This window comes from Biomphalaria glabrata, chromosome 3, assembly GCF_947242115.1.
Source record: "Biomphalaria glabrata chromosome 3, xgBioGlab47.1, whole genome shotgun sequence".
NCBI lineage: Eukaryota > Metazoa > Mollusca > Gastropoda > Planorbidae > Biomphalaria > Biomphalaria glabrata.
Window position 1 is genome coordinate 31,830,426 of NC_074713.1, and position 25,947 is coordinate 31,856,372.

Consider the following 25,947-nt stretch of genomic DNA (forward strand, 5'->3'; position numbering starts at 1 on the left):
GCTATGCACCAACGTACGTCTAGAAAATGTTTATCTCGTTACCTTCTACGAGTACTAGTGGATCCAGAACTTTGAAGTGGGGGGGGGGCGATTTTTTTTCAAACCCTAACCCTAGTGCCCAGTAAACCCTAACCCTATACATATCGTCCCGAGACATGACGTTAAACTGCGCTCCTCTTTCCTTAGCACTTTTGGAGCTCAAAAGTGCCCTACTTCTTTTCTATCATTGTGTCTGCCTCCTCTTTTCCTAAGTCTGCCTTCATTGATCATCACACTGTCTCCTTAACTTTAAATTCTCACTACGTCCTAGACCAGTCCGTTTGCCGTGGACTGCGACGGGTAAGGGGGGATAAAGAGATCCTGGTGTTTGAGTGGTGGCTATCTGAGGATAAACCACAACAACACAATACTTTGGCTCCAAGTTCCCCTAGACCTGAGACCCAGATGGCCCGCTCTGGGTCAACCGGCTGGTCATGCCGAGCTACCAGCATAGGTCGTCGACCTATGCTGGAGGGCGGTGGCTGGAGGGTCAATCAGGGAGCTGCTGTATCGGACACATGTCCGATGTAGCAGCTGACTGAGTATAGCACCTGTGTAGCCCTGGCGGGCTCATTCTGGACATCCGAATGGCCCGTCCCCTTGTTGGACTCGATGGCGGGTGGGGAGCACAGGTGCCGAATTAACCAAAATATATATGGACAAAAAAACACACACAAAACGACGAATTGACAATAAAAAAGAGGAGGTCCCAAAAAGCTGTGCCACCTGGCCATCATTTCTGGTGGTTAGATGCACAGAGGAGGGAAAAAGCCTGACCAAGTTGAGCCCTTTTATTATCTATAAGGGACTCAAGTCAGTAGTGGGAGAGCCCAAGAGTGTGTCTAAGCTACACAAAACAATGGAACTCCTTGTAGAAGTAGACAGCAAGACACACTCTGATGGGCTTTTAAGATGCAGAAGACTCTGTGATCTCCAAGTGGAAGTCATGCCACACAAGAGTCTGAACACCAGCAGAGGTGTAATCAGCTCTAGGGACCTACTGGAATGTTCCGAGAAGGAAATAGTGGAGGGCATTGAAGGAGTCACCCATGCCCGGCGCATTACCAGGCGCAGGGAGGGTGAGGAGGTCAAAACCGCCACTATTATCCTCACATTCGGAACTAGGACACCGCCAGAGTATGTGAAGGCAGGATACCTACGAGTTCCAGTGAGGCCCTACATACCTAACCCCATGAGGTGCTTCAAGTGCCAGGGTTATGGACACGGCGCGGCAGTCTGTAAGAGGAACACTGTGTGTGCCAGATGTGCTGGAGAGGGTCATGAGGACAAGGGCTGCACAGCCCAGTTCAAATGCCCAAACTGTCAAGCTGGCCACTCAGCCTACTCCAAGGACTGCCCTGTGTGGAAACAGGAGGTTGCCGTGCAGGAGTACAAGGCAAGAAACGAATGTACCTTTAGCCAGGCGAAATCGGCTGTACTGGCCCTACCCAAGGGCCAATTCGGCTTGACAAAGACTACGCCCAGGCTGTTGCTAAGAAAGGAAGATCCATAGCCACACAGACGGACACATTGACCCCACCACCCCCTCCTCCTCCCCCAACTCAGAAGAAAACACCGCCAAAGAAAACACCTCTGAAGAAACAAGAAAGCCCTGTTGTCATGCTAAAGAACAGGTTCTCTGTGCTCGCTGATGAGAGCATGGAGACTGAGCAGCATGTCAAAACCAATACTCCGGGAGAACCCGGAGACATCATGTCTGACACAGGTTCTCCTCAGAGAACCCAGCCAGACACCCCAACCTCTACTGAGTTAGAGGTTGACCAACTCCCTAAGGGGAGAAATCAAAGCGGAGAGGATGCCCGAGGTGAGAGAGGAGGAAATAACCTCCGCTCTAACCAGAGGGATCTCCCCTCTCCAGAGAGAAAGACTTCCCCCAAAAGGGGGTTGTCCTCCTCTCCATCCAAACTCAAGAATAAAAATACCAAGGTCACTGGAATAAAGGGAAACCCCTCCGGGGGCCTCCCAAGGCCAAATAGCTCCAAGTAGGTCATCTAGAATAAGCCATGGATTCCAGAATTGTACAGTGGAATTGTAGAGGCCTCAAGGCCAATTACGAGGAAATGCAGCTACTGATGGACTCTGAGACTCCTGTAGCTGTCTGCTTACAGGAAACATTTCTAAAAGATTGCATCAGCTTCCGAAGCTACCTTGCTTACACCAAGAATGTTGAGGATGCAGAGAGAGCATCAGGTGGAGTCTGTATCCTTGTGAAGGATAGCATCCCCCATGAGAGGGTAGAACTACAGACCACACTACAGGCCGTAGCAGCTAGGATAACCCTTCACAAGGTTATCACTTGCTGCAGCCTGTATCTACCACCAGGCGCTCCATTAAACCAAACAGACATGGAGGACCTATTGAAACAACTCCCCCGGCCTTATTTAATCCTTGGGGATTTCAATGCCCATAACACCATGTGGGGATCCAACAATACCGACACAAGAGGTCGTATGCTGGAGGATATCTTCCTCCAACATGATTTATGCATACTTAATGATGCATCACCGACCTACTTGCACCCAGGAACTGGATCATTCACATGCATTGACCTCACCGTATGCGTCCCCGGACTTCTGGACGATTTTAAATGGTCAGTTAGCAATGATCTACGGGGAAGTGATCACTTCCCAATCATCATTACTAACAATCTCCCTTCATTGGGACGACCTCAGCGGTGGAAACTGAATAAGGCCGATTGGGAACAATTCCAAAAAAGATGCTCTGAGGATATCACAGAAAATATCCTCCATGAACAGAACCCAGCTGATACCTTTGCTAGCAAGCTACTAAGTATAGCCAGGAAAGTTGTACCCCTAACCTCTGCAAATCCAAAACGGCCTAGCAAACCATGGTTTGATACAGCTTGCAAAAGTGCTATTGGTGATAGGAAAAAACGACTGGCTGCATTTATAAAGAATCCTTCCCAGGAAAACCTAAAGCTATTCAGGATAGCTAGAGCAAAGGCTAGACAAACCATACGGTCAGCCAAAAGGAATTCCTGGAGAAGTTTTGTCGGCAGACTGGATGCCAAAACTTCTGCTAGAGCGGTTTGGAAGGCAGTAAGGCGAATCAAAGGGAAAGAATCAAATGCAATAGGGCATTTGAAAAACCAAGGACGAACTGTCACGTCCCCCAGAGAAATAGCTGACTGCCTTGCATCCTCAATAGCAGAAAAATCATCCACTGCACACTACACGCCAGAGTTCCAAAAAGTCAAAACCAGGGAGGAAAGACACCCCATTGATTTCAGGTCAGAGAACAATGAAGACTACAACAAACCGTTCTCGCTTGAGGAACTGAGGGAATCGCTGGACAAGTCACATGACACAGCGCCTGGAGAAGACGAAATCCATTACCAGTTCCTCAAGCACCTTCCCGAACCCTCATTGGCAGTCCTGCTAGGGGTCTATAACTGTGTGTGGCAAACAGGCGCTTTCCCAAACAGCTGGAGGAAAGCCACAGTTATACCGATACCTAAACCGGGAAGAGACGGCTCTGACCCAGCTAACTATCGACCAATAGCACTAACAAGCTGCATCTGCAAAACCATGGAAAGAATGATTAACAGTAGGCTGGTCTGGTACCTGGAAAGGAATAACGTGATCTCAAACTACCAGTGCGGATTCCGGCAGGGGCGGACAACAACTGACCACCTGGTAAGGCTGGAAGCTTATATTAGAAATGCATTACTCAGAAGAGAACATCTAGTAGCTGTATTCTTCGATATAGAAAAGGCCTATGACACAACCTGGAAACATGGCATTCTACGTGACCTGGCGCTTATGGGGCTTAAGGGACACCTCCCCCGTTTTGTGGAGGAATTCCTGAAAGATCGAAAATTTCAGGTTCGAGTGGGCAACTCCGCTTCTGACACTCATGACCAGGAAATGGGTGTACCCCAGGGCAGCATTCTGTCAGTCACCCTGTTCAACATTAAAATAAATAGCATCATAAATGCGCTGTCCCCTGGCATAGAGTGCTCTTTGTATGTTGATGACTTTGTCATTCTTACTTATGGGAAAAACATGAACACCTTAGAAAGGAAATTACAGTTATGTTTAAACAAAATTCAGGGTTGGGCAAACTATAATGGTTTCAAATTCTCAGACTCCAAAACAGTTAGTATGCATTTTTGTAATCTAAGGGGACTCCACCCAGACCCTGAACTATTTATACACAAAAAGAAGATCCCTGTCGTGAAAACTACAAAATTTTTAGGCCTCACCTTAGATTCCAAATTTAATTTTCTCCCCCACATCAAGGAACTTAAGAAGAAATGCCAAAAGTCATTAAACATACTAAGAGTACTCAGCCATACGGACTGGGGAGCTGACAGAGATACCTTGCTGCTGCTCTATCGGAGTCTAATTCGATCCAAGCTAGACTACGGATCCATAATATATGGAGCAGCAAGGAAGTCGTACCTAAAAATACTGGAACCAATACAAAATGCTGCCCTGCGTCTCTGTCTCGGCGCGTTTCGTACATCACCTATCCCAAGTCTCCATGTGGAGGCTGGAGAACTCCCCATGGATATAAGAATGAAAAAGCTTGCAATGCAGTATATAGTCAAGCTAAAATCCAACCCCACGAACCCTGCTTTTGACTCCATATTTAACCCCACAGAGGTAGAATTATACAATCGAAGGCCTAACGTCATACAGCCGTTGGGCCTTCGAATGAGAGAACCCATCCAAAATTTAACCCCACCCATTGACCAAATCTCTAAAATAGAAACCCCTCAGAATCCTCCTTGGCTAATGAATAAACCCAAATTAAATTTATCCCTCCTTAATTTCAAAAAAGAAAATACAGACCCAAGCATACTACAAGTCCACTTTAGGGAACTGCAGGAGAGCTACGGAGATTGTGGCACCATCTACACAGACGGATCCAAAATGGAGGGAAAGGTCGCGTGTGCCTGCTCCTTTCGGAACAAAACAATCTCCCGTAGACTCCCCGATGGCTGCTCCATCTTTACGGCCGAATTGCACGCAATATTGCTTGCACTTATGGCCGTAAAAGCATCAGAAAGGAGGAAATTTATAATCTGCTCCGACTCCAAATCTGCATTGCAAGCTTTGGGGCGGATGAAGACTGACATCCCATTGGTACATAAGAGCCTGAAGCTGTTGGACCTAATAACAGCCGACCGTAGGGATGTCACCTTCATCTGGGTCCCCTCCCATGTTGGCATTGAGGGAAACGAAGCCGCAGACAGAGAAGCAAAGAGAGCCCTAAATCATGCGGTGTCAGGAACCCAAATCCCCTACTCGGACCTGAGACAAAGTATTGCCTCTGCCACCTATCGAGAGTGGCAGAACCGATGGGAGGCTGAGACTCACAGTAAACTCAGGCAGATTGTGGCGGATGTCAGGTGGCGGCCCACATCTAAGGGTCTGACAAGGCGTGGTAGCACAACCATGTCCAGACTTAGGATTGGCCACACCTACATCACGCACTCTTTTGTACTGAAGAGAGAGGAGCCCCCACTTTGCGAGTACTGTGACTCTCGCCTCACCGTGGAACATATCCTCGTTGATTGCCCCAGATACCAGGATGTCAGGGCGAAACATTTTAGAGCCACTAATCTAAAAACACTATTTAATAATGTCGACCCTGGGAAGGTACTGGGATTTATTCGGGAAGTGGGGCTATCTACGAAGATCTGATTTCTGAATTTGTGAACATGCACTATTTACATTAGATTTTTACCAAATATTTAAATTTTTACTACTTTTACTATTTTAACTGTGAATAGACCTTAATTTTAATTATATTACTGTATAGAATCTGGCCCTTGTTGTTTAGAGAGAGAGTAGTCCTTAAGGGACTGCAGGCACGACATGGCCTAAATTGTGCCGATGTGCCTCAAATCAACAAATCAAATCAAAAATCAACCCTATACATAAACGTTCGTACAGCATATATATATATATATATATATATATATATATATATATATATATATATATAGAGAGAGAGAGAGAGAGAGAGAGAGAGAGAGAGATAGATAGATAGATAGATAGATAGATAGATATAAGAATTTTTTTAAAAAGCAGTGTTTCTCAACCTTCGGCGAAAAAAAACCCAGTCATATTGAGGCCTTTCTGTTGCAAGCTTGGGGGTCTGTGGTAACGCTATATGCTTCTCCAGTGAGGTTCGGGGCGAAGCCTTCGCCGCCAAAATCGTTTTCTAGCATTCTTCACTGAAGAAACGCATTCTCCTGACATCTACAACACATAATTAATCAATGGAGTTCGGGGCGAAGCCAAGACGCCAAAAGTGTTTTCTGGCATTCTTCACTGCAGAAACGCATTCTCCTGACATCTACAGCACATTATTAATCAATGGAGTTCGGGGCGAAGCCAAGACGCCAAAAGTGTTTTCTGGCATTCTTCACTGCAGAAACGCATTCTCCTGACATCTACAGCACATTATTAATCAATGGAGTTCGGGGCGAAGCCAAGACGCCAAAAGTGTTTTCTGGCATTCTTCACTGCAGAAACGCATTCTCCTGACATCTACAGCTCATTATTCCTCAGTGGAGTTCGGGGCGAGGCCCCGACGACAAAAGTGTTTTCTTGCATTCTTCACTGAAGAAAAGTATTCTCCTGACCTAAAGCTCCCCTTAAAAAAAAAGGACCTTTTGAATAGTGTTGTAAACTATTCTAATATGAGTTTATAGGCCCTTAATACATTGCAAATAAAATCGATTTGTTCCTTGAAAAGATAGGATACCCCACATATTTAGATTAAAGCTTTTAGGATCGCCGCCGAAGAAAAAAGTTATTCGATAAATAATATTCAAAATAATTCAAGCGTAAATTGTGAGTTATAGTCCCAAATTTATGTAACTAGAAGATATCAGATTGAGCAAAGGTTGGAAAAGGCGACTAGGAAACCATTGTTTTGGTTTAGAACTCATCTCAATCGTGACACTTGTACTGAAAAATTTCGTTTGAATGATATGATAAATTCTTGTGAAATTACATAAACTCTGTCTGGAAAGGGGAGGGGCGATAGAGTGAAAACGTTTAATCCTCGCTCCTTTTTATAATTTCTGCTAGTGATTGCATTTGGCATTAAAGAATAGGGGTGGGGCGACTGATATAAGAATTTAATTTATAGCATATATAAATTATATGAGTGACAGATTTTTTTTATTTTGTAATTTCTTAACTATAATACAAAAAGAAAAAGTATTTGTTTGTCGATGGGAGGGAAGGCGATTGCATGTATCGCCCCTCCAACCTGGTACAACCCTTTTTCATTTTATATTTAATAATCATAAAATTTGAGATTAGAGTGTGATGCGACATAATATACAATGGATTCACATATCAATACGTAGTTTATATTATATAGATATTCAACTAATTGTGTTCACAAACTATGACTTCTCCATAAAAATAGAACCGCCCCCCCCCCACTAAGAGGACTAGAGTGGAAAGGGCAGTACAGGCAATCGAATACCCCATACCCCACCGAATCGGCCAAAATACAAGAAAGGGAGCGACATAATATAAAATTTATATATTAATTCAAATAATTTTGTTCACAAACTATGATTTGTCCATAAAAGTAGCACCGCCCCCCCCCACTCAAAGGGTTTAGGTGGGAAGGGCAGTAGTGGTATTCGCCCCCCCCCCCCCCAATCGGTCAACAAGGGAACGACATAATATAAAGATCGGTTAAAATATCAATAACAAGTTTTAATCATATAGATATTTAATTGATTCTGTTAGCAAACTGATTTCTACAAATAAATTGGACCAGATTGATGTCATCGCCCCCTCCCGACCCCACCAAATCGGCCAACATACTAGAAAGGGGGGGGGGGGGGCGAAATTATCTAAAAATATGACAAAATCTAAAATATAATATAATAATACAATCTAAAAATAGGAGTGATCGCCCCTACCGCTCCCCCCCCTCCTGGATCCGCCAGTGTCTACGAGTTCAAAACCCACTGGCTTTACTTGGCCGACGTGGCTACCAAATCAACTGCAGTCTAGGCCGAGGACTTGAACTTCTGCCTCTTTGCGACAGATGGCGTCTCCAAAACTTGTGTATGATGGCAACAGTCAGGTCTCCAAGTGTTAGTGTGTCTAATGCAGAGAAGTCAAACGGAGGTAACAAATAACGAAATGTAGGTCCAGGCGAAAGGCCAACACTAGAAGTCAGTGGACGCTGGTAGCGAATGTCGAACAAAATGTCTGCCTCCATACAAACTGCTTCTCTCTCTCTAAAGCCTTCAGAAGTAGTCTGTTTACATTTCGTTTTGCTTCCTCAAATCCATGTCTTTTTTTTTTACTATTCGCGTCATTGTCTCTACGTCAAAACTTTCTCTTTCAACGAAACAAATAACTAATTCCTAATCGTGCCATTACAAATTGTCTCAGTTAGTTATACAAACAAAGCTTAATCTACAATAGTAAGATATTTATTTTGACAGAAACACCAACATTTTGATTGTATTTCCAATGAGACTGTATTTTAACGATTCCACTCACATTCTTATTTAGCCCGTGAATTCTAGTATTTGATAAGGTGAATCTCTATTTCTATCTCTCTTTCTCCCTTCTGTTCTCTCTCTCTCTCTCTCTCCTTCTCTTGAACACCCTTATGTTTACACACTTGACTTCTATTGGAACGGTTATTTTATAATACCCCCACACTCATACAATGACATATATTTGCCCGAGAATTCTAGTATCACTTTCTCACTTTCCTAAATTTCAAAGATTCCTAACCAGTATAGGATCAAAGATAAGCATTTGGCCTAATGGCACTCAATCATTGTCTGCCATTTTACCTTTTACCTTACCTTTTTAGTGAGGACTAAAGCCTAGCTTCAATTGTGTTTCCGTAGATTACGTCCCATTGTGATAATGGTGACCGGTCATTTCATCCCCAATTCAATATATTTTCTTAGTCATTGTGTATTTCTGTTGTTAAGGTTTTGCCTTTAGGCAATGAATCTATCTAATATATAAATAGGTTTATATAGAATGCTTTTTGATAGTTTTGATTTTGTTATTTGGTATTTCCCCTCCTCTCTTCATACTTGTTGAGAAATGAAATAATTGATGTCAATAAGTAGATCTATTGTACAGCGGGGTTTGTATTTAGTTCTATTGTTTCTATTTGATGTAGGGGATGTCAATATTATCTCGCGCATGATGTAATGGTCAAAGACCAATGTGTGGTGGAAGTAGTGGAAATCTTTTGAGAGATGATAATGATTAGAATAATTATGATTATGCCACTGATAAGTATCTAACCCTCGAAAGGGGAAAAGACGCTATAAGTTTTGTGTGAAATGTGAAAAGTTTTGAACTAATTACACTCGTGCATAATGTTCGGGAACTGTGGAACTAGCTTACTATTTGTTATCCTCATGACGGCTTTCAAATTACAGACAGTCAGCATTATTATTATAGCTTTTATATAGCGCTACTTTCATGCTTATAGCATGCTCAGAGCGCTTTTGGTCCAATCTCATTTGTGGACCAGTGGGGGGGGGGGGGGAGGGGGTATCTAGGAGTTGGTTTTCCCTGCTGCCTTTGGGCGCTCAGTAAACACAACTCTGCCCGAGTCGGGTGTTGAGCCTCGAGCCCCCTTCTAGGTAGCCAAGCCAAGTTCAAGTGTACTTGGCCTCTCGACCACGCTTCCCACGCATTGACCTGTTCTTATTCTTGCTTATTTTCAAACAAGAAAACATTTGTTCACACATGTATTTGGACCAAAATAATGTGAAAGTTTAGCATCAAAGTTTTTTAAAGTGTGTAAAAACAGCTTTGGCACCCATAAAACTCCCGCGGAATAATTGAATGGAACTTCTCTTTCAGATAATAATTTGCTTGGAGGTATTTCCTTTAGAGCTTAATCAGCTCCTGCAATAAATGGTGAGCTGAGGGTATTGAAAACATATTGCCAGTTCTTGACGTCTTAAAATTTGATTCCAATTCCACAATCAAAGAATTGAAATAAGTCTTGTATATATATGTCTATCGTCTTGTACTTTTCAACCATTTCACTTTTAGCGAAACAAAATGACAAACATGTTTTCACGTGCTTGTCTGGAGAAATGGGATAGCTTTGTTTGAAAAGATTTAACAGTTACATACATTTCGTGTATAACTGTGTCTATGAAAATCATAAAGTCTGTCTCCCACCCATCATTGGAAATATTAGTAACAACGTCATGGTCAATCTCCTTCAAGAGACATAACAATTTCTTCCGTGAGCTGGCATATTCTTCTCAATACCTTGTCCATGCTAAGCCAGAGAATACTGCTGTGGTACCATATCTTAAGTACTTCTCGGAACTGCCTGTGATTGAAGACCCCTGGCACTGATAAGTTTGATCACTGAGATAAATAAGTTACCAAAACGTTTAATATTAAATGCAGCTTGCTCTTCTTTAATTTATAAAAAAAAATATATTTTTCTCAGGTAAAACACGGGCTCCATCAGCTGTTAACTCCTGTCATTTCATTCCAAGCTAACCCAAGACTTTCAACACAGTTCTTCAAAGCATTGAATAAATAGTGGCCTGAGTTTGAATGTTCAACTGAATAGTTTGAAATATTGCCAATAGGAATAATCTAAGTTTACTTTAAGCTTTTTAGAATGACATGTAGAGACAATGTTTCTTTCGCTTCTTTATCCTAAGTGATAGGAAAGGGAAATCCCAATATCATATATAGATATTTAAAATAGTTATTTTTAATATATTTGCATTTTTATATGTATATATAATCTGTGGGTAAACCTGATTTCTGTAGGTGTCTGTGGGCCGCATAAAACAGTACGGCGGGCCGCAAGTGGCCCGCGGGCCGTCATTTGCCCACCCCTGTTTTAGACCATTCAAAGTTCTGAACTTTACATCATCTGCCCTATAGACCACATGGTCTGAAAGGGGAACTAGTTAGGCCAGGTTCACATCTAACTTAACATTCACTTTCACCTATCCTTTGATCTACTGGACCGTTGGGGCACTACACAAGATCTGTCAACCTTCTTTTTCCATTCTTATCGGTCATTTGTCTCTGATATAATTTCATTCGGATGTTCTTTCTGAAAATATTGAAGCCTGCCTGGGTGGACCACTTCGGGGGCCGATTTTGAGTTTGTGTTTCCACACAAACTGTCTTTGTAACCTTGTTGTCACGTACGCATTGTCTATTTTTATCTCAAGGTTTGCCGGCAGAAAATAAGCGAGCTCGGGAAAGTCCAAGTTCCTCCTTTTAATAGAGAATTTATAATTGGTCAGAAATGCAAACTTAATGTGTTAAGCTGTAATTTGATTGGTCAGATTGGTTAGCCATGCAGCAAAGAGATATTAGTCACGTGATAACGCTGGAGGTATGTAAAGATTCTAGATTTCTCCGCCAGTCTCGAATTGGTACTTGATAGAAATAAGACATAAATTATTATTGTGTAGATCATCTAATCCAGTAGAAATGTGTTAACCCGAAAGGGGAAAAGACGCTATTAGTTTTGTGTGGCCTGTCTGTCCGTCCGTCCCGTTTAGATCTCAGAAACTAGAAGAGAAAATGAAAATAGGACACTATGATATTTAAGATCATTCAAAGTTCTGATGCAACGGCTACTTTTTTCTTTTCCGAAAGTGAACATTCTAATTTTTTAAATTATATATATGCAAGTAGATTTTTCAAAAAATTACACCACTTTTTTTCTAGCCTAGATTCCAATTCTAGCTTAGTCTGAATTCTAGGTCTGGATTGTAGGTCTATATAGATCAAGTCTAGATCTAGATCAAGAACTAGTCTAGAGATCTAGTCTAGATGTAGATCTAGATCTAGACTATATCTAGAACTAGTCAAGAAATCTATATCTTGTCTAGATCTAGATTCTATATTCTGGATCTAGTCTACACCTATTAAATAAATTAGAGCCATTATGATCAGGATTAGTAGGCCTACTAGTGGGTAATAGTGTATTAGCTTATGCTGTTCGCATGGGAAACCTGTTAAGTTGTACAGGTTCTTTTTTTTTCTTACTACGTCTACTCCAATATATTAATCAAAATTGTTGGGAAGAAGTAGGTATCTTGGAGCAATGGCATCATGGGGGGGGGGGGGGCGAGGGTGCGGTTTTAATACTAAAATTTCACTTGCCCCAGCACAGCCAATGGGGTTTTGTGTTTAAAACCCCCTACCAGGGTTTGAAGCTAAAAATACCTCTTGAATATAAAAAAAGCAAATTACGCACTCAAAATGCTATGAGCAGAGCCAAATGGGTTTTGAGTTTAAACCCCCCTTCAGTGAAGTTTGAAGCTAAAAAATACCTTTTCAATATAAAAAAAAGCAACTTACACACTCTAAAATCTATGAGCGTAGCCAAGGGGGTTTTGAGTTTAAACTCCCCCCCAGCGGGGTTTGAAGCTAAAAAATAAATCCTCATAATAAAAAAATGCAAATTACGCACTCAAAATGCTATGAGCGTTGCCAAAAGGGGTTTTAAGTTTAAACCCCCTTTCAGAGGGTTTTGATGCTAACAATTACCTCTTCAATATAAAAAAAGTAAATTACACACTAAAATTATTTGGGCGTAGCCAAGCCATTGGGGGAGGGGGTGAGTTATAGCTCCTCTCCTCCAGATGGCTTTTTAAAAAGTTTAAAACCCCTCCAGTAGGTTTAAAATCCCCCTGCCTCTCTTTTCAATATTATTCTAAAGCAAACTACAAATACCAAATTCTACAACCCTAGCTAAATGGGGTTTTGAATTTAAAAAAAACATAAATCCAGAGATTTTTTAGTTTAGAACCCCCAACAGAAGATTTTGACGATAAAACTTCCCTTTTCGATATAAAATCTAAAGCAAACTAAAGTCACCTAATTCCAAGAGCGTAGTCAAGAGAGGTTACATATTTCTACCAGTGGTTGGGCTCCATTAATAAAGTGCAGTGCATAGTCATCTGCCGAAATTGAAAAACATTAAATGTGGCTCAACAAAGATGGCTAAGACAGATTTTAGGAGTCAGTTATTGATATTGAGATCGGGTCTAAATCATGAAAATCCTATGCCGAACTGGGAGTCGACCCCTTAGCAAGGTTGTAACAGAGCGTGGCATGAGGTTTGCGGGACATGTTCTCCGACAAAATGAATTACGCATAATAAGAGTTGCGATGACATCCTAGTACAACGTGGCGCCACACTTTCATGGAGGTCCTTAGAGCAGATGGGAATAGGCTTCAGGCATTACCAGTGACAGATTTATGTGGAAACAGCTTGCCGGCAAATGCGTCTAACGGTGCGGGAGGATCTAAGTCAGTAAGAATAGCACATTAGAATTTTAAAATAAAACTTTTTAATACCAGGAAAATGCATTTTTCTTGGCTTTCAATACCAGAAATAGTGCTTGGCGGCGGGGCTCCGCCCCACGTTGGGAAAGCTCCTTGCGCTCCCCTAGTCTCCCTTGCTGGCAATGGCGGGGAGTCTACAATTTTTCCACTAACTCCAGGAAGAACAATAAACGTCTTCCGAAAGAATGAAGGGTCAGAATGTAATAAAGATTAATTATGTAAACACACACACATACTTTCATATAAATATTTTTTTTCCCGGGGGTGGGGGCAGGGGGAGAAAAAATCCCCCAAAACCCCGCTCCCCGAAAATAAATCCTAGCTACGCCCATGATAAATATATATATGTATATATATATCTTTTTTTTTCTGTTATATTTATAATGCATCATTTCCTTTCGCCATTATCATTGCCAACAATACATAAACAAACTTGTTTTTATTTAATTGCGTTTCTAAAGGACGGGTACTATAACATTCTTTCCAAGTTTAATGTTTATCTTTTAAAAGCTAAAGTAGAACTACTGTGCTGTGTTTCACATGTAATTTACTGCTCCAGTATAGGCTTTTGGTCTGAGGTGTAAATTTGGTTCATACGTGTATGGAGGCGGTGACACAGGTGGTTCATAAGTATCTAAATCCTCATTGTCCAATGTTTGATGTCTGTTCCTGTCTTCGTTTGCACTTGGACAGCAAGAAAGACAAAAAAGAAAACAAGACATATAATTAGTTTTAGGTTCCTCTTTAAAAAAACTAGACTACATTTCGATTGGATGATTGGAAATGTAAAAGTCGGTCTGTGCTCTTTGATTTAGAGTACTCAAAAATCAATCTCCAATTTTTCGATGTAGTATTAAGACGTAATACAAAATGACATTCTTGTCTAGACTAATACATACTTGTGAAAGAAGAAGAGATTTTTTTAGTTTGATACCAGAAACTTAAATTAATTTCGAAGTGTTTCAGAAATTATTAATAATAGTATTTACATTGGAAGTGTTTTCCTTAGGTTTAGACCAAACTTAGGTTAATTTGACGACATCAAAATGCACAGTGGTTTGAAATTTAAATAACAACTAGATTTTAAACATTCAATGATTGTTAGTTTCTGAACTACTGGTAAGTTTAAATAGCAGCTAGATTCTAATCATTCACGAATACTGAGAGACATATTTTGTTCTCCGTACTAAGAGTAAATTCAAGACTTCATTGCTGAATTTTCTAATCACTCAGCACATTAGACTTTACTTTTGGATTCTCCAGTATAAGAGGACTTAGTTGTTCTTGACTTTTTGTAGATTGCAAACATTGATTTAGAGCTTATGTATTCAAGAATCAAACAGGATGTAATACAGATCATTAGGAATGAATGCGTACCGACATTTATTTTTGTAATAAATACATACAAAATGAAATCTTTACCTGGAACAAACAACATAACATTTGATATTACATTTTTTTAAAACAAACGTAAAGTTATATATAATATGCACTAATTGTAAGGTACATTGACAGGTATACAATGGTGAATTTCAAACAATATCTACCATCTAGCGACGTGAAGTGGTACTTTGAAACTAAACCATTGTTGGCCTACTTATTTTCATCTTATCATTTCTTCCTAATTTCAATTTTTTTTTAAAGTTTCAAATAGTTGTTACCAAAAATTCTGATTACCGATACTAGTAACTTTTTTAGTTACACTTCCATTAGTTTCTTTTTTAGTGACACTTCCATTAGTTTCTTTTTTAGTGACACTTCCATTAGTTTCTTTTTTAGCTACACTTCCATTAGTTTCTTTTTAGTTACACTTCCATTAGTTTCTTTTTAGTTACACTTCCATTAGTTTCTTTTTAGTTACACTTCCATTAGTTTCTTTTTAGTTACACTTCCATTAGTTTATTTTTTTAAGGTGTTTATTTTGTTCCTTCTTTGGCACACAACAAACAGAGCTTAGCTCAACTCAACTCAATCTTGAAATACAAATATTTTTCTGTAACCCTCCCCTGCACCAGTGCTTGTGGTGCGTACGAGCGCACAATTGAACCAGAACAGGAAGACACTAGGAGAGAGGAAATAACAGTGTATCAAGTGATTCTGAAGAGTCTGAAGTGTTGGAAACTAAGGAGCCGTCTTTTGTATTGCCTGAAGACTGTAGTGCGGACCTGGTGCGAAGCGGGGAAGGCTGTCGTTAGTCCGTATTCACGTTGCTGGTGAAAGGACTGGTATAATTAGTAACAAGACTCTTGGAATGCAGAAGGCTGTTATATGTTTGTCCTGGTAAATAAACACACTTATTTATTCACTGTAGAACTTTGAGTTGCCTGCCTTAGATTGACAACACTAGAGTCTACATGTGGATTTGAACCCAGTCCACGTCCTCAGCTTGCAATATTTGCAGTTGGTTACACAGACCAAGCCGTTGCAGTTGGTTACACAGACCAAGCCGTTGCAGTTGGTTACACAGACCAAGCCGTTGCCCTTCTCTATAAAGTTGATATGTCCGAAACACTAGCAGGTGCCGATATATTTAGGGATCAGAGGCGTCGAAGGCTCTGCCATGGTGTAGCAATGTGTTCTGTAAGCTGCCTTAGGGTCACTAGCACCCGACTTTTTCCTCATGGTTGACTCCCTAAGCCTTTCCCATGTGTGGATATAACCGCAAAGTAACACATGTTAGGATTCGGAGTTTTCTTTTTCCTACATGGCCAACGCTAACGACCCCCTCCCCCGTCACTCCGGAGAATTGCAGCTCCCGTCGCCTCAGCGTGGCGCCTCCGGTGGAAACGTCTAGTAGTGGGACTAAATAAGTTCAGAAGAGCAGCAAACCAGGCCTCTACGGGATACGTGGTAGCATAGGAGATTGGATTGACGGTCCTTGACGGATCTAATGGCGGTAACAAATTAAATTAGGAGGAGAATTTCCCGTATTCAACTCTAGCGAGCGGCCGAGGGCTTCTAAGCCATGTCACGACCGTCTTATGATCGATGACTTGGTGGATCCTTCAGACAGGGCTGGGGAGGAAGAGCCCTTGGTCCATGCCTGTCTAGGGGACAAAATCCTTTCCAACGGTCAATCAGGATAATGACGCCTACAGAACTGATTCCCTACTGGACTTCATTGAAGGTTTAGGCACTAGTTGCTCGCCTTTGAATCTTTTCCTGTTAGTAGTAACAGTTCCACCAAACCCAATATATATGAGCCACACAGAGTAGGATTGTCAGATGCTATTTGACAATATTTTATAGGTAATAAATACCACATGGAACCTGCGCATTAAAAAAAAATTAGGTGTAAAGAATGAAGTGTCTAAAAACGATCCAGATCTATAGATATTTAGAAATCCTATAATATTGTTATTATCTTCTTCATTCTCATTTTTATGTTGGAGGTTTCAAAAGATTAATCTTATATCTGAGATAAACTGCTCGGTGGTCTCACCTTTCTAAAATGTTTTTATTCTATAGGGGGCTTTGGGGGCCAGCGTCTTGCTCGGGCCTCTCGATATGCAGCTGTGAAAGACGTAGTACGCATTATCTGCAAGGGCTAATTTCACTAGTCCAAATTTTTAGCTTTCAGTTCTGAGGTGAAAAATTATATTTTGGTTGAGTTGTGAAAGCTTATAAAAGTCATTGTTTTTCTTGAAATTTAAGTGAGAGCTTTGACCATTTTTCGTTGATAGCGACATCCTTTTCTTTGGGATAGATAGGAATTTTATTGTTAATTAATTCTACCATCTTTGATCAATTTCTACTTTTTCATTTCCTTCTATTTCAATCTTGCCGAGATTCACCAGAAAAGAGTTTCCTTTCTATTGTTTACAAGAACGGTCCTGTTTTATTTAGTAAGCATCAAGGTTTCTTCATTCTTTGGAATACTGTTTTTGCATTGTGAGTAAGATCTAGCGATTCGGCGTTCTTGGGTGGTTTACTAGGGTGGTTTACTAGGGTGGTAGCTGCTCTAGTGCTCTTCTTTTCTGCTCTATGGTTGTCCGTTGAGATCGCCAAATGCATCTTGCTAGTCTTTCTCCATTGTGCTATTCAATGAAGGGTTGGATTGCTCCGTCCCTATGACCCATTGGGTACTTGAACACAAAAAAAAGTTCAATAATTCTTTGAGCTCTGTTGTTTTCGATACTTTTTCTTTTAGAATATGATATATACGTTAGCAATCAATCTGAGACTATGCTTCAATTGTTATATTTTCTAATTTGTATTTTGTCCGGTTCAAAGATTCCTGAATAAAATCAGTTCTTTTAAGCCGACTTTGAGTGCAAGACATGTGGATTTAGGATTTGAGTTGGTGCTTCTTTAAGATTTCCATTGGTGAACTAAAATTGAATGACAAAGATTTCCTAATATATTTCTTTATACACTGTGCTAGAGATGTATAGGAATAAACTAACACTATAATATATAAACATGCTAATGATCGTTTTATGTACGTTTGATCATTCTATGTATAAGTGACTTCTTTTTTAAGGCCTACCTGTTTTTATGGTTGAAATCTTTAGTTTCCAAACTTGGTATATTTCCGTCACTTCCGTCTTTGTATGTTTGCTATACAAGAAAAAAATATATTTCAAAACACATCTTACTAGAGAATGCGATGTCACTGTGCTATTTATAGTAACGTTGACCTGCCTTGTAGAAGCTTAAAAGATCGATCAAAGGCCAGTCACTGTGGGCTAATTATGTTTGATTGGGAACATTCGGGAACACGATGTCTGATTTTCTGAGTTTGATTGTGAAACCAAAAGAAACAGCAGTGTACGCAGCAAACAGGAGCTCATGTTTAGTGTGAGCAAGTAAGGCGCAATCGTTGACTTTGAGACGACCTTCTCTTTTGTTTTAGTATGGAGATGTCTTCGTGCTATCGCCGCTTAATATGATTCAGAATTACACTAAAAAACATGGCAAACTTGGGAGCAAGTACCCCCCCCCCCGCTTTACGCTATTCTCTGTGTCAGCAGTCAGCAGATAGGTCACCATGTCATTTTTGCTTTTGAAGGTGATGAATCTGCTGGATAAGAACAATACAGGGCATATGAGTATTGATTAAATCCTGCACAAACTATCGCGACTCATTGCTCAATACCTTGAGTAAGATCCACAAAGGCAACGTGTAGATCCAAATTCTGCAACTCCCCGCATTTATCTTGCACTTTTCGCATGACTAAAATCAGATGTAAATCTACCAGCTCTAAACCCTACTTCAGAACGGTATGCACTCTAGCATTGGTCAGTCCATCAAATACGACTCGTGCAAAGATCTTTCATGCTCTTGACAGAAGAGTAATAACTCAAAGTTGAGCAGTTAGTCTTGTCGCCATTTTTAGTCTTGTCGCCAATTTTAGTCTTGTCACCCTTCTTAGTTTTGTCGCCTTTATGGATATAGTCACTGCATCTCGAAGGTCTGGTGTAATAGCGCATTCTTCTTCACAGTCGGAAGTTACCAGAGCCACGGTTCATTGTTTTGTTTTTAGGTTCTTAAATGTCGGTGCGTTATTGAATTCCATTCTTACATTTTTTATGTCGAATGTTTGCTTCAGGCAAACAGAAGTCACTCATAGAAAGAGGCTGCATCTCTGCATGCCACCATTTTAATTACTTAGACGTTTTTCTGCAGAATGTGACAAAAAGCTTTGTAGACAGATCTGGTTGTAGTGTGCTATTCGGGGTATCAGAACAAAGCAATGGCAGTTGTTGTTGTTGTTTTTTTTGCGTTAAAAAAGTTGCTTCTCATGTCAGTCACTGACTGGAGCATCGTTCTGAGTCTTAGCTCAACATTGAGCATCGCTTAGAGTTGGTCTTGTTTAGTTTCTTGTCCAAAACAAAAGTCTTTTTCCTAGACAATGTTGTTCAGCATAACTCTGGTGTGTGTGTCCCATTTCTAGTATCGCACTACCTCAATAGTATGGAACCCAGCAAGCGCCATGTCTTATCATAAACGTCTACAGCAAGTACAGCATACATTTGATCCATGTAGTAAAAATAATGGAGTCAATTAACTCAAAACTGTAACCACCAAGTTCTTGTAAATGTACTGGAGTCAATTAACTCAAACTGTAACCACCAAGTACTAGTAAATGTACTGGAGTCAATTAAGTCAAAACTGTAACCACCAAGTCCTAGTAAATGTACTGGAGTCAATTAAGTCAAACTGTAACCACCAAGTCCTAGTAAATGTACTGGAGTCAATTAACTCAAAACTGTAACCACCAAGTCCTAGTAAATGTACTGGAGTCAATTAAGTCAAACTGTAACCACCAAGTCCTAGTAAATGTACTGGAGTCAATTAACTCAAAACTGTAACCACCAAGTCCTAGTAAATGTACTGGAGTCAATTAACTCAAAACTGTAACCACCAAGTCCTAGTAAATGTACTGGAGTCAATTAACTCAAACTGTAACCACCAAGTCCTAGTAAATGTACTGGAGTCAATTAACTCAAAACTGTAACCACCAAGTCCTAGTAAATGTACTGGAGTCAATTAAGTCAAACTGTAACCACCAAGTCCTAGTAAATGTACTGGAGTCAATTAACTCAAAACTGTAACCACCAAGTCCTAGTAAATGTACTGGAGTCAATTAACTCAAAACTGTAACCACCAAGTCCTAGTAAATGTACTGGAGTCAATTAAGTCAAAACTGTAACCACCAAGTCCTAGTAAATGTACTGGAGTCAATTAACTCAAACTGTAACCACCAAGTCCTAGTAAATGTACTGGAGTCAATTAACTCAAAACTGTAACCACCAAGTCCTAGTAAATGTACTGGAGTCAATTAAGTCAAACTGTAACCACCTAGTACTAGTAAATTTATGAATTCTTAAAGTCAAGCCTTACACTTTCTGAAGCTAATTAAAGGCGACATACTATACGTGTTAGAGTAATATTTTCAGATTACTATTATCATAGTAGAGAAGAACGGGTTTGAATGTTGTTGTTGATAGGTTTTGTTTCTATTGTGACTTACATCAAGAAGAGCGTCATGTTGACTGTAATGTAGACCAACACATGCAGCAATGTAACCATGACATGGTCTACTTCCAGAGTCATTGTCTAAACACAACTGCAAAATAATTGAAAGTGTTATATACTCTTTCAACAAAAAACTAAGGCACATTATTTTCATTTCTCTAGTAACTCACCGCTAGACCCCTGCCGGCTAATTCTTCTAATTGGTCAACTCTTGGTATACGTGCAAGACTAACAGATTTCATGACGTTGCTGTAGAGCTCAATAGTAGCAATGACTCCGTAGTCTGATGTGAAGTACGGAGTAGAATAAGGCTGTTGACTAGATAATACAAGAGTAGTTTAAAAAAAAGACAATTCAATAACAAATAATCAAATGGATTCTATTACTATTAATTTGTTAGTAAGAAATTAAGTTTTAATTTCCAAAAACTCAGAATAGGGATGAAGACACAAATGAAAGAAGCAAAGAAGACGTGGATAGAGTTAAAGTGTCTAGAAACTGAGCAGGAACTAAACAGGAACGACACTAAAAAAGTGTAACAACAGGTAAAGAACCTCATTACCTCAAAGCATGGAAGAACTGACACAATACAAGACAAAAACAATAGACGCTTAACTGAGGGAAAGTGAGTGATTAGAAGATGGATGGAATACTGTTATTATTATTATTATAGCTTTTTTAAATAGCGCTACTTTCATGCTTATAGCATGCTCAGAGCGCTTTTGGTCCAATCTCATTTGTGGACCAGTGGGGGGGGGGAGGGGGTATCTAGAAGTTGGTTTTCCGTGCTGCCTTTAGGCGCTCAGTAAACACAACTCTGCCCGAGCCCCCTTCTAGGTAGCCAAGCCAAGCCAAGTTCAAGCGCACTTGGCCTCTCGACCACGCTTCCCACCAGAGATATATAACTTTGAAATCTCAGGAGATACAGAGATACTAAATGTGCTGGCAGTATCAAACATAAGTGAAAGCCCTGAAATAAGTAAAATAAGCCCACTGGCGGATCCAGCCCCCCCCCCCCTCACTTTGCAAACTTAGTAGAGAACTCACACAATTTGTATACAAATTCTTAATAATATAAACTAAATATTCATATTTTAACCTATTTTTAGATTATGTTGCCCACCTCTAGTATGTTGGCCGATTTGGTGGGGTTGAGGGATTATATTGCCCTCCCCACCTAAGCCCTTTGAGTGGAAGGAAGTCCAATTTTTAAGGAGAAATCAAAGTTTGTGAACAAAATTAGTTGAATATCTCTATAATTTTTATATTATGTCACTCCCCTCTGGTACCTTGGCCGATTCGGTGTCTGTATGTGTGTTGGGGGGGGGGGAGGCATCTACTGCCCTCCCACTCTAGCCCTTTGAGTGGGGGAGATGTCAAATTTTTTTAAAGCACAAATCATAGTGTGTGAACAGAATTAGTTGAATATCAATATCAGCTACTTATTGATAGTTGAACCCATTAGTATATTGTCCCACCACACTCGCATCTCTATCTCTATGTTATATATGCTATAAATTAAATTCTTATATCGATTCAGCCCACATTCTTTTCTTTAATGCCAAATGCAATCATTAACAATAATTATAAAAAGGAGAGGACTCGTACATGATTAATCCTTTTCATTCCACTGTCCTCTCCCCTTTTCCGACAAAAAATGACTTAAAACAGAATAGTCAAATTTGGGCGACAGTCACAACTTTGAGAAGATGTTTGACTGTTAGGCGTATCTTAATATAACGCCAGCAAATGAAACCAGTCAAACTGCACATGTAATCAGTGCCTGCTTCTCGTGTGTTTCTGATTTGTTCTTGAATTGTCGTCAATTATTTCCTCTCTTCTTGAACCAGTCTCCCCGATGTTGCATCCAACTTGTGGCCGTTCAACATCAGCAGCAAATTAATGACGTAATAAAAGTCAACTTAACCATGCTAAGGAACACTTCAGAGATGGCATCTTCAGAAAGGCGAGACTGCTGGCAGAAAAACTTGCTACAGGGTATTAAGTTAATGCTGCCGAGAATATGCCGACAAAATCTGCAACGCGAAGAACACCAAAACTGCACGATACGCGTTCTTCGCCAGCTTGTCTATCGTAACAGTTTCGGCAGCCACAGTCAACGTTTACAGTTTTTTTGTTTGACCGACCGTTGGGAGATACGTCAGCAAATATACAATTTACAACTTGTATAGTAAATAACTTTTTTAACATGTTTATGTTTTTTTTCAATTTCATAAAACAAGTATTTACAGTACATAGATATAGGGGGTGAGGGGGTACCAGTTCTTTTGTTTCAAATGGTCCGTAACTAGAAAATTAAGGCTACGACTTGAAGCCATAGTTGGCAGCTGGCACCCCCTTGTAAAAAATCCTGCGAGCGCCTATAAATACGCCTAGTAAAGATATAATTACGCTACTTGTGTCTCGATTGTCAGTCAGACTTCAGTGTCGGCCCTTGCTCTAGGTTGCTTTATTTTATTAAATTTGATCTGCCTTTTTTAATAGGAGGAATAATAAGCTTTAGATATGAGGCCAATGTGTTTCTGAGGTGAAGAATGCAAGAATACACTTGGCGTATATATATATATACGTGCCATATATGTATATATATATATATATATATATATATATATATATAAATATATATATATATATATATATATATATATATATATATATATATATATATGCTGTGTGTATGCGTTTATACATAGGGTTAAGGTTTACTGGGCGGTAGGGTTAGGGTTAGGAAAAAAATTGCCCCCTTCCCTCGTCCTCTAGTGAATGAGCCGGAGTTGACAACAGTCCTGGTGTACTTCTACAGGCTGGAGGAGAAACCATGATAAACGCACTGGCAGTCAGGAGAATATCTCAAGCCATTCCCAATCACTCATCATCACTCTTCCAAAGAAAGGCAATTTACAACTCTGTCAAAACTACCGGACCATCAGCATCATAAACCATTCCAGCAAAGTCATGTTAAAAATTATATTAAACCGGCTTAAACCGACAGCAGACAGAAATTTTATCAGAAAAACAGGTGGGTTTTAGACAAGTTTGCAGCACAACAGAACCAAAACTAAACCTCATAAATATTCTGTGAGAAATACCTACAACATCAAAATAATCTTTACATGTTTTTAATGATTTCAAGATAATATAAATAAATATTTAAAAAAAAGTGATCCAGAACTTCTGCAAGCAGTTCACAAGTGCAGTGTACTTCACAGAATAATATTGGGGACTGGTTCAAAACCACAGTTGGAGTAAGACAAGGCTGCCTACTCTCACAAACACTTTTCAATATCTTCCTTGAAAGGATAATGGAAGATGCTCTCGAGGGCTATGAAGGCACTGTGAGCATTGTAGGAAGAAGAATTATTAACTTGTGCTTCTCAGATGATATATATGGCTTAGTATGGACAGACAAAGATCGAGCTGACTTGGTGATGCGTAGAGACAAGACGTCCACAGCATGTTATATGCAAATACATTTCGAAAAAAACAAACAAATTAAATCAAATTGCTCAGTCCACAGCAGCACTTGCAAAACTCAAAACAATATTGAAAGACAACTGGGATAGCCCTCGACACCAAAATCAGACTTATGCGCTCCCTAGTCATTGTGAGTCTTGGACGCTGACTGCAGAGATAGAGATGAGGATCCTAGCAATGGAATTGAGATGCTACAGAAGGATCCTAGGTATCACGTTTAAAGACCGTATCACAAACTAAGAGATTAGAGACAGGGCTACTGCAGCAATTGGACCCCATGATGACTTGCTAAATTGTAAAAAAAAACAATATTACAAAGATAGTTTGTCTTGCCACACAAACTCAGAGGCGGCCCCCGTGGGAGACGGATCCATGTCGGATCCGCATATTCGCTGGTCGACTGAGGATGGCATCGAGCAGGGTATGAAACCGAGACCTTAGATATAATCAGTCCTGCGCGCTAACCGCACGACCAGGCATTGCTCTTAATCTAATGACAAACTGGTTACAAACGAATAACCTACTATTGTTAATATACCTACACATTACAGAATGACAACTACCAGATATGTACAATATGTCCGAAGAGCGATTTTAGATAATCTTTTGGTATTGAGAATTTTCATTAAATGTAAGCAGACAGCTGCAGAGTGAATACATAAACAATGTAATATCTAAAGATAACAACAAAAACCTATGGTCATACATTAAGTCTAAGAAAATGGAAACAACAGGCATAGCGCCATTAAAAGATGAACATAACATAATACATAATGATAATGAAACTAAAGCAAACATCCTAAACAAATACTTTGCATAAGCATTCTCAGCCCCAGGAGACAAAGACATATTACTTAATTTGAACCAAGTAGACAACATAGAAGATATAGTAGTACAAGAAAATAGAATTAAAAAACTATTAGCCAACACCAAACCAAATAAGGCGTCTGGACCTGATGGTATTCCAGCTAGATTACTCAAAGAACTAAGCAATGAGCTAGCCCCAGTGTTCAAAATACTCTTTCAGGCATTGCTTAACAGGGCAGAGTACCAAAGGACTGGAAAAAAGCTAATGTCACCCCCCCTCCTATTTAAAAAAGGAGAAAAATCTGACCCAGGAAACTACAGACCAGTATCACTTACCAGCATCACATGTAAAATCCTAGAACACATAATATGTAGCAACACCATAAACCACTTAGACAAACATAATGTCCTCACCCCATACCAACATGGCTTTAGGAAATATAGATCATGTGAAACACAACTAATAGGAATAATTGATGATTATTCAAAAAGTTTAGATAACAGTGAACAAATACACGCTATCTTACTAGATTTTTCTAAGGCTTTTGACAAAGTTCACCACCATAGTTTGCTAAAAAAATTAAAATGTTTCGGCATTAATGGTCCACTGCATCAGTGGATTAAAGATTTTCTGATAGGGAGAGAACAAACTGTAATAATAAATGGCTCTAAATCAACACCAATAACAGTAAACTCAGGTGTACCTCAAGGAACAGTCTTGGGTCCACTACTATTTTTAATTTACATAAATGATTTACCAAATTGCATTAGTTCAGGAACAAAGTCAGATTATTTGCAGACGATTGCATAATATACAGAACAATAAAAACAACACAAGACACAGATATTTTACAAAGAGAATTAGATGAATTACAGAAATGGGAATCAAATTGGAGCATGTCTTTCCACCCAGAAAAATGTCAGTTGTTAAGAGTAACAAAAAAACTAAAACAAATTAATTCCACTTATCTTATTCATGGTAAACCAGTAACACAGACTAAAAACGCAAAATACCTAGGTGTTATAATAAATGAAAAACTGTCATGGAATCCACATATTGATGAAACTATTAAAAAAATCAAACAAAGCATTAGGGTTTATTAAAAGAAATTTCTATAAATCAAATAAGAACATAAAACTAAAATGTTATTTAACCTTTGTTAGGCCAACAATAGAATATGCATCCTCCGTTTGGGACCCCTCAAGAAAACATTAAGAAACTGAAACAGACACAAAATAGAGCAGTGAGATTCATAACAAACGAAT

The 25,947-nt window shown here is 39.7% G+C and overlaps 1 protein-coding gene across 4 annotated transcripts in view; it reads right to left on the reverse strand.

The window, feature by feature from the left end:
• Window positions 1-13,823: 13,823 nt before the first annotated feature.
• LOC106079149 (uncharacterized) overlaps window positions 13,824-25,947 on the reverse strand; it is an 80,047-nt gene continuing 67,923 nt past the window's right edge. For 3 of the 4 annotated variants that reach the window (XM_056024547.1, XM_056024548.1, XM_056024546.1), the window contains exons 6-9: window positions 20,550-20,697; window positions 20,375-20,470; window positions 17,887-17,957; window positions 13,824-14,081 (exon numbers count right to left, since the gene is read on the reverse strand). In XM_056024547.1, the coding sequence (XP_055880522.1) occupies window positions 13,934-14,081; window positions 17,887-17,957; window positions 20,375-20,470; window positions 20,550-20,697 (463 nt within the window). In that variant the 3' untranslated portion in view covers window positions 13,824-13,933. Of the gene's footprint in view, window positions 14,082-14,103; window positions 17,729-17,886; window positions 17,958-20,374; window positions 20,471-20,549; window positions 20,698-25,947 lie in introns of those variants that run through there. The other variant, XM_056024549.1, reaches the window with a different exon arrangement.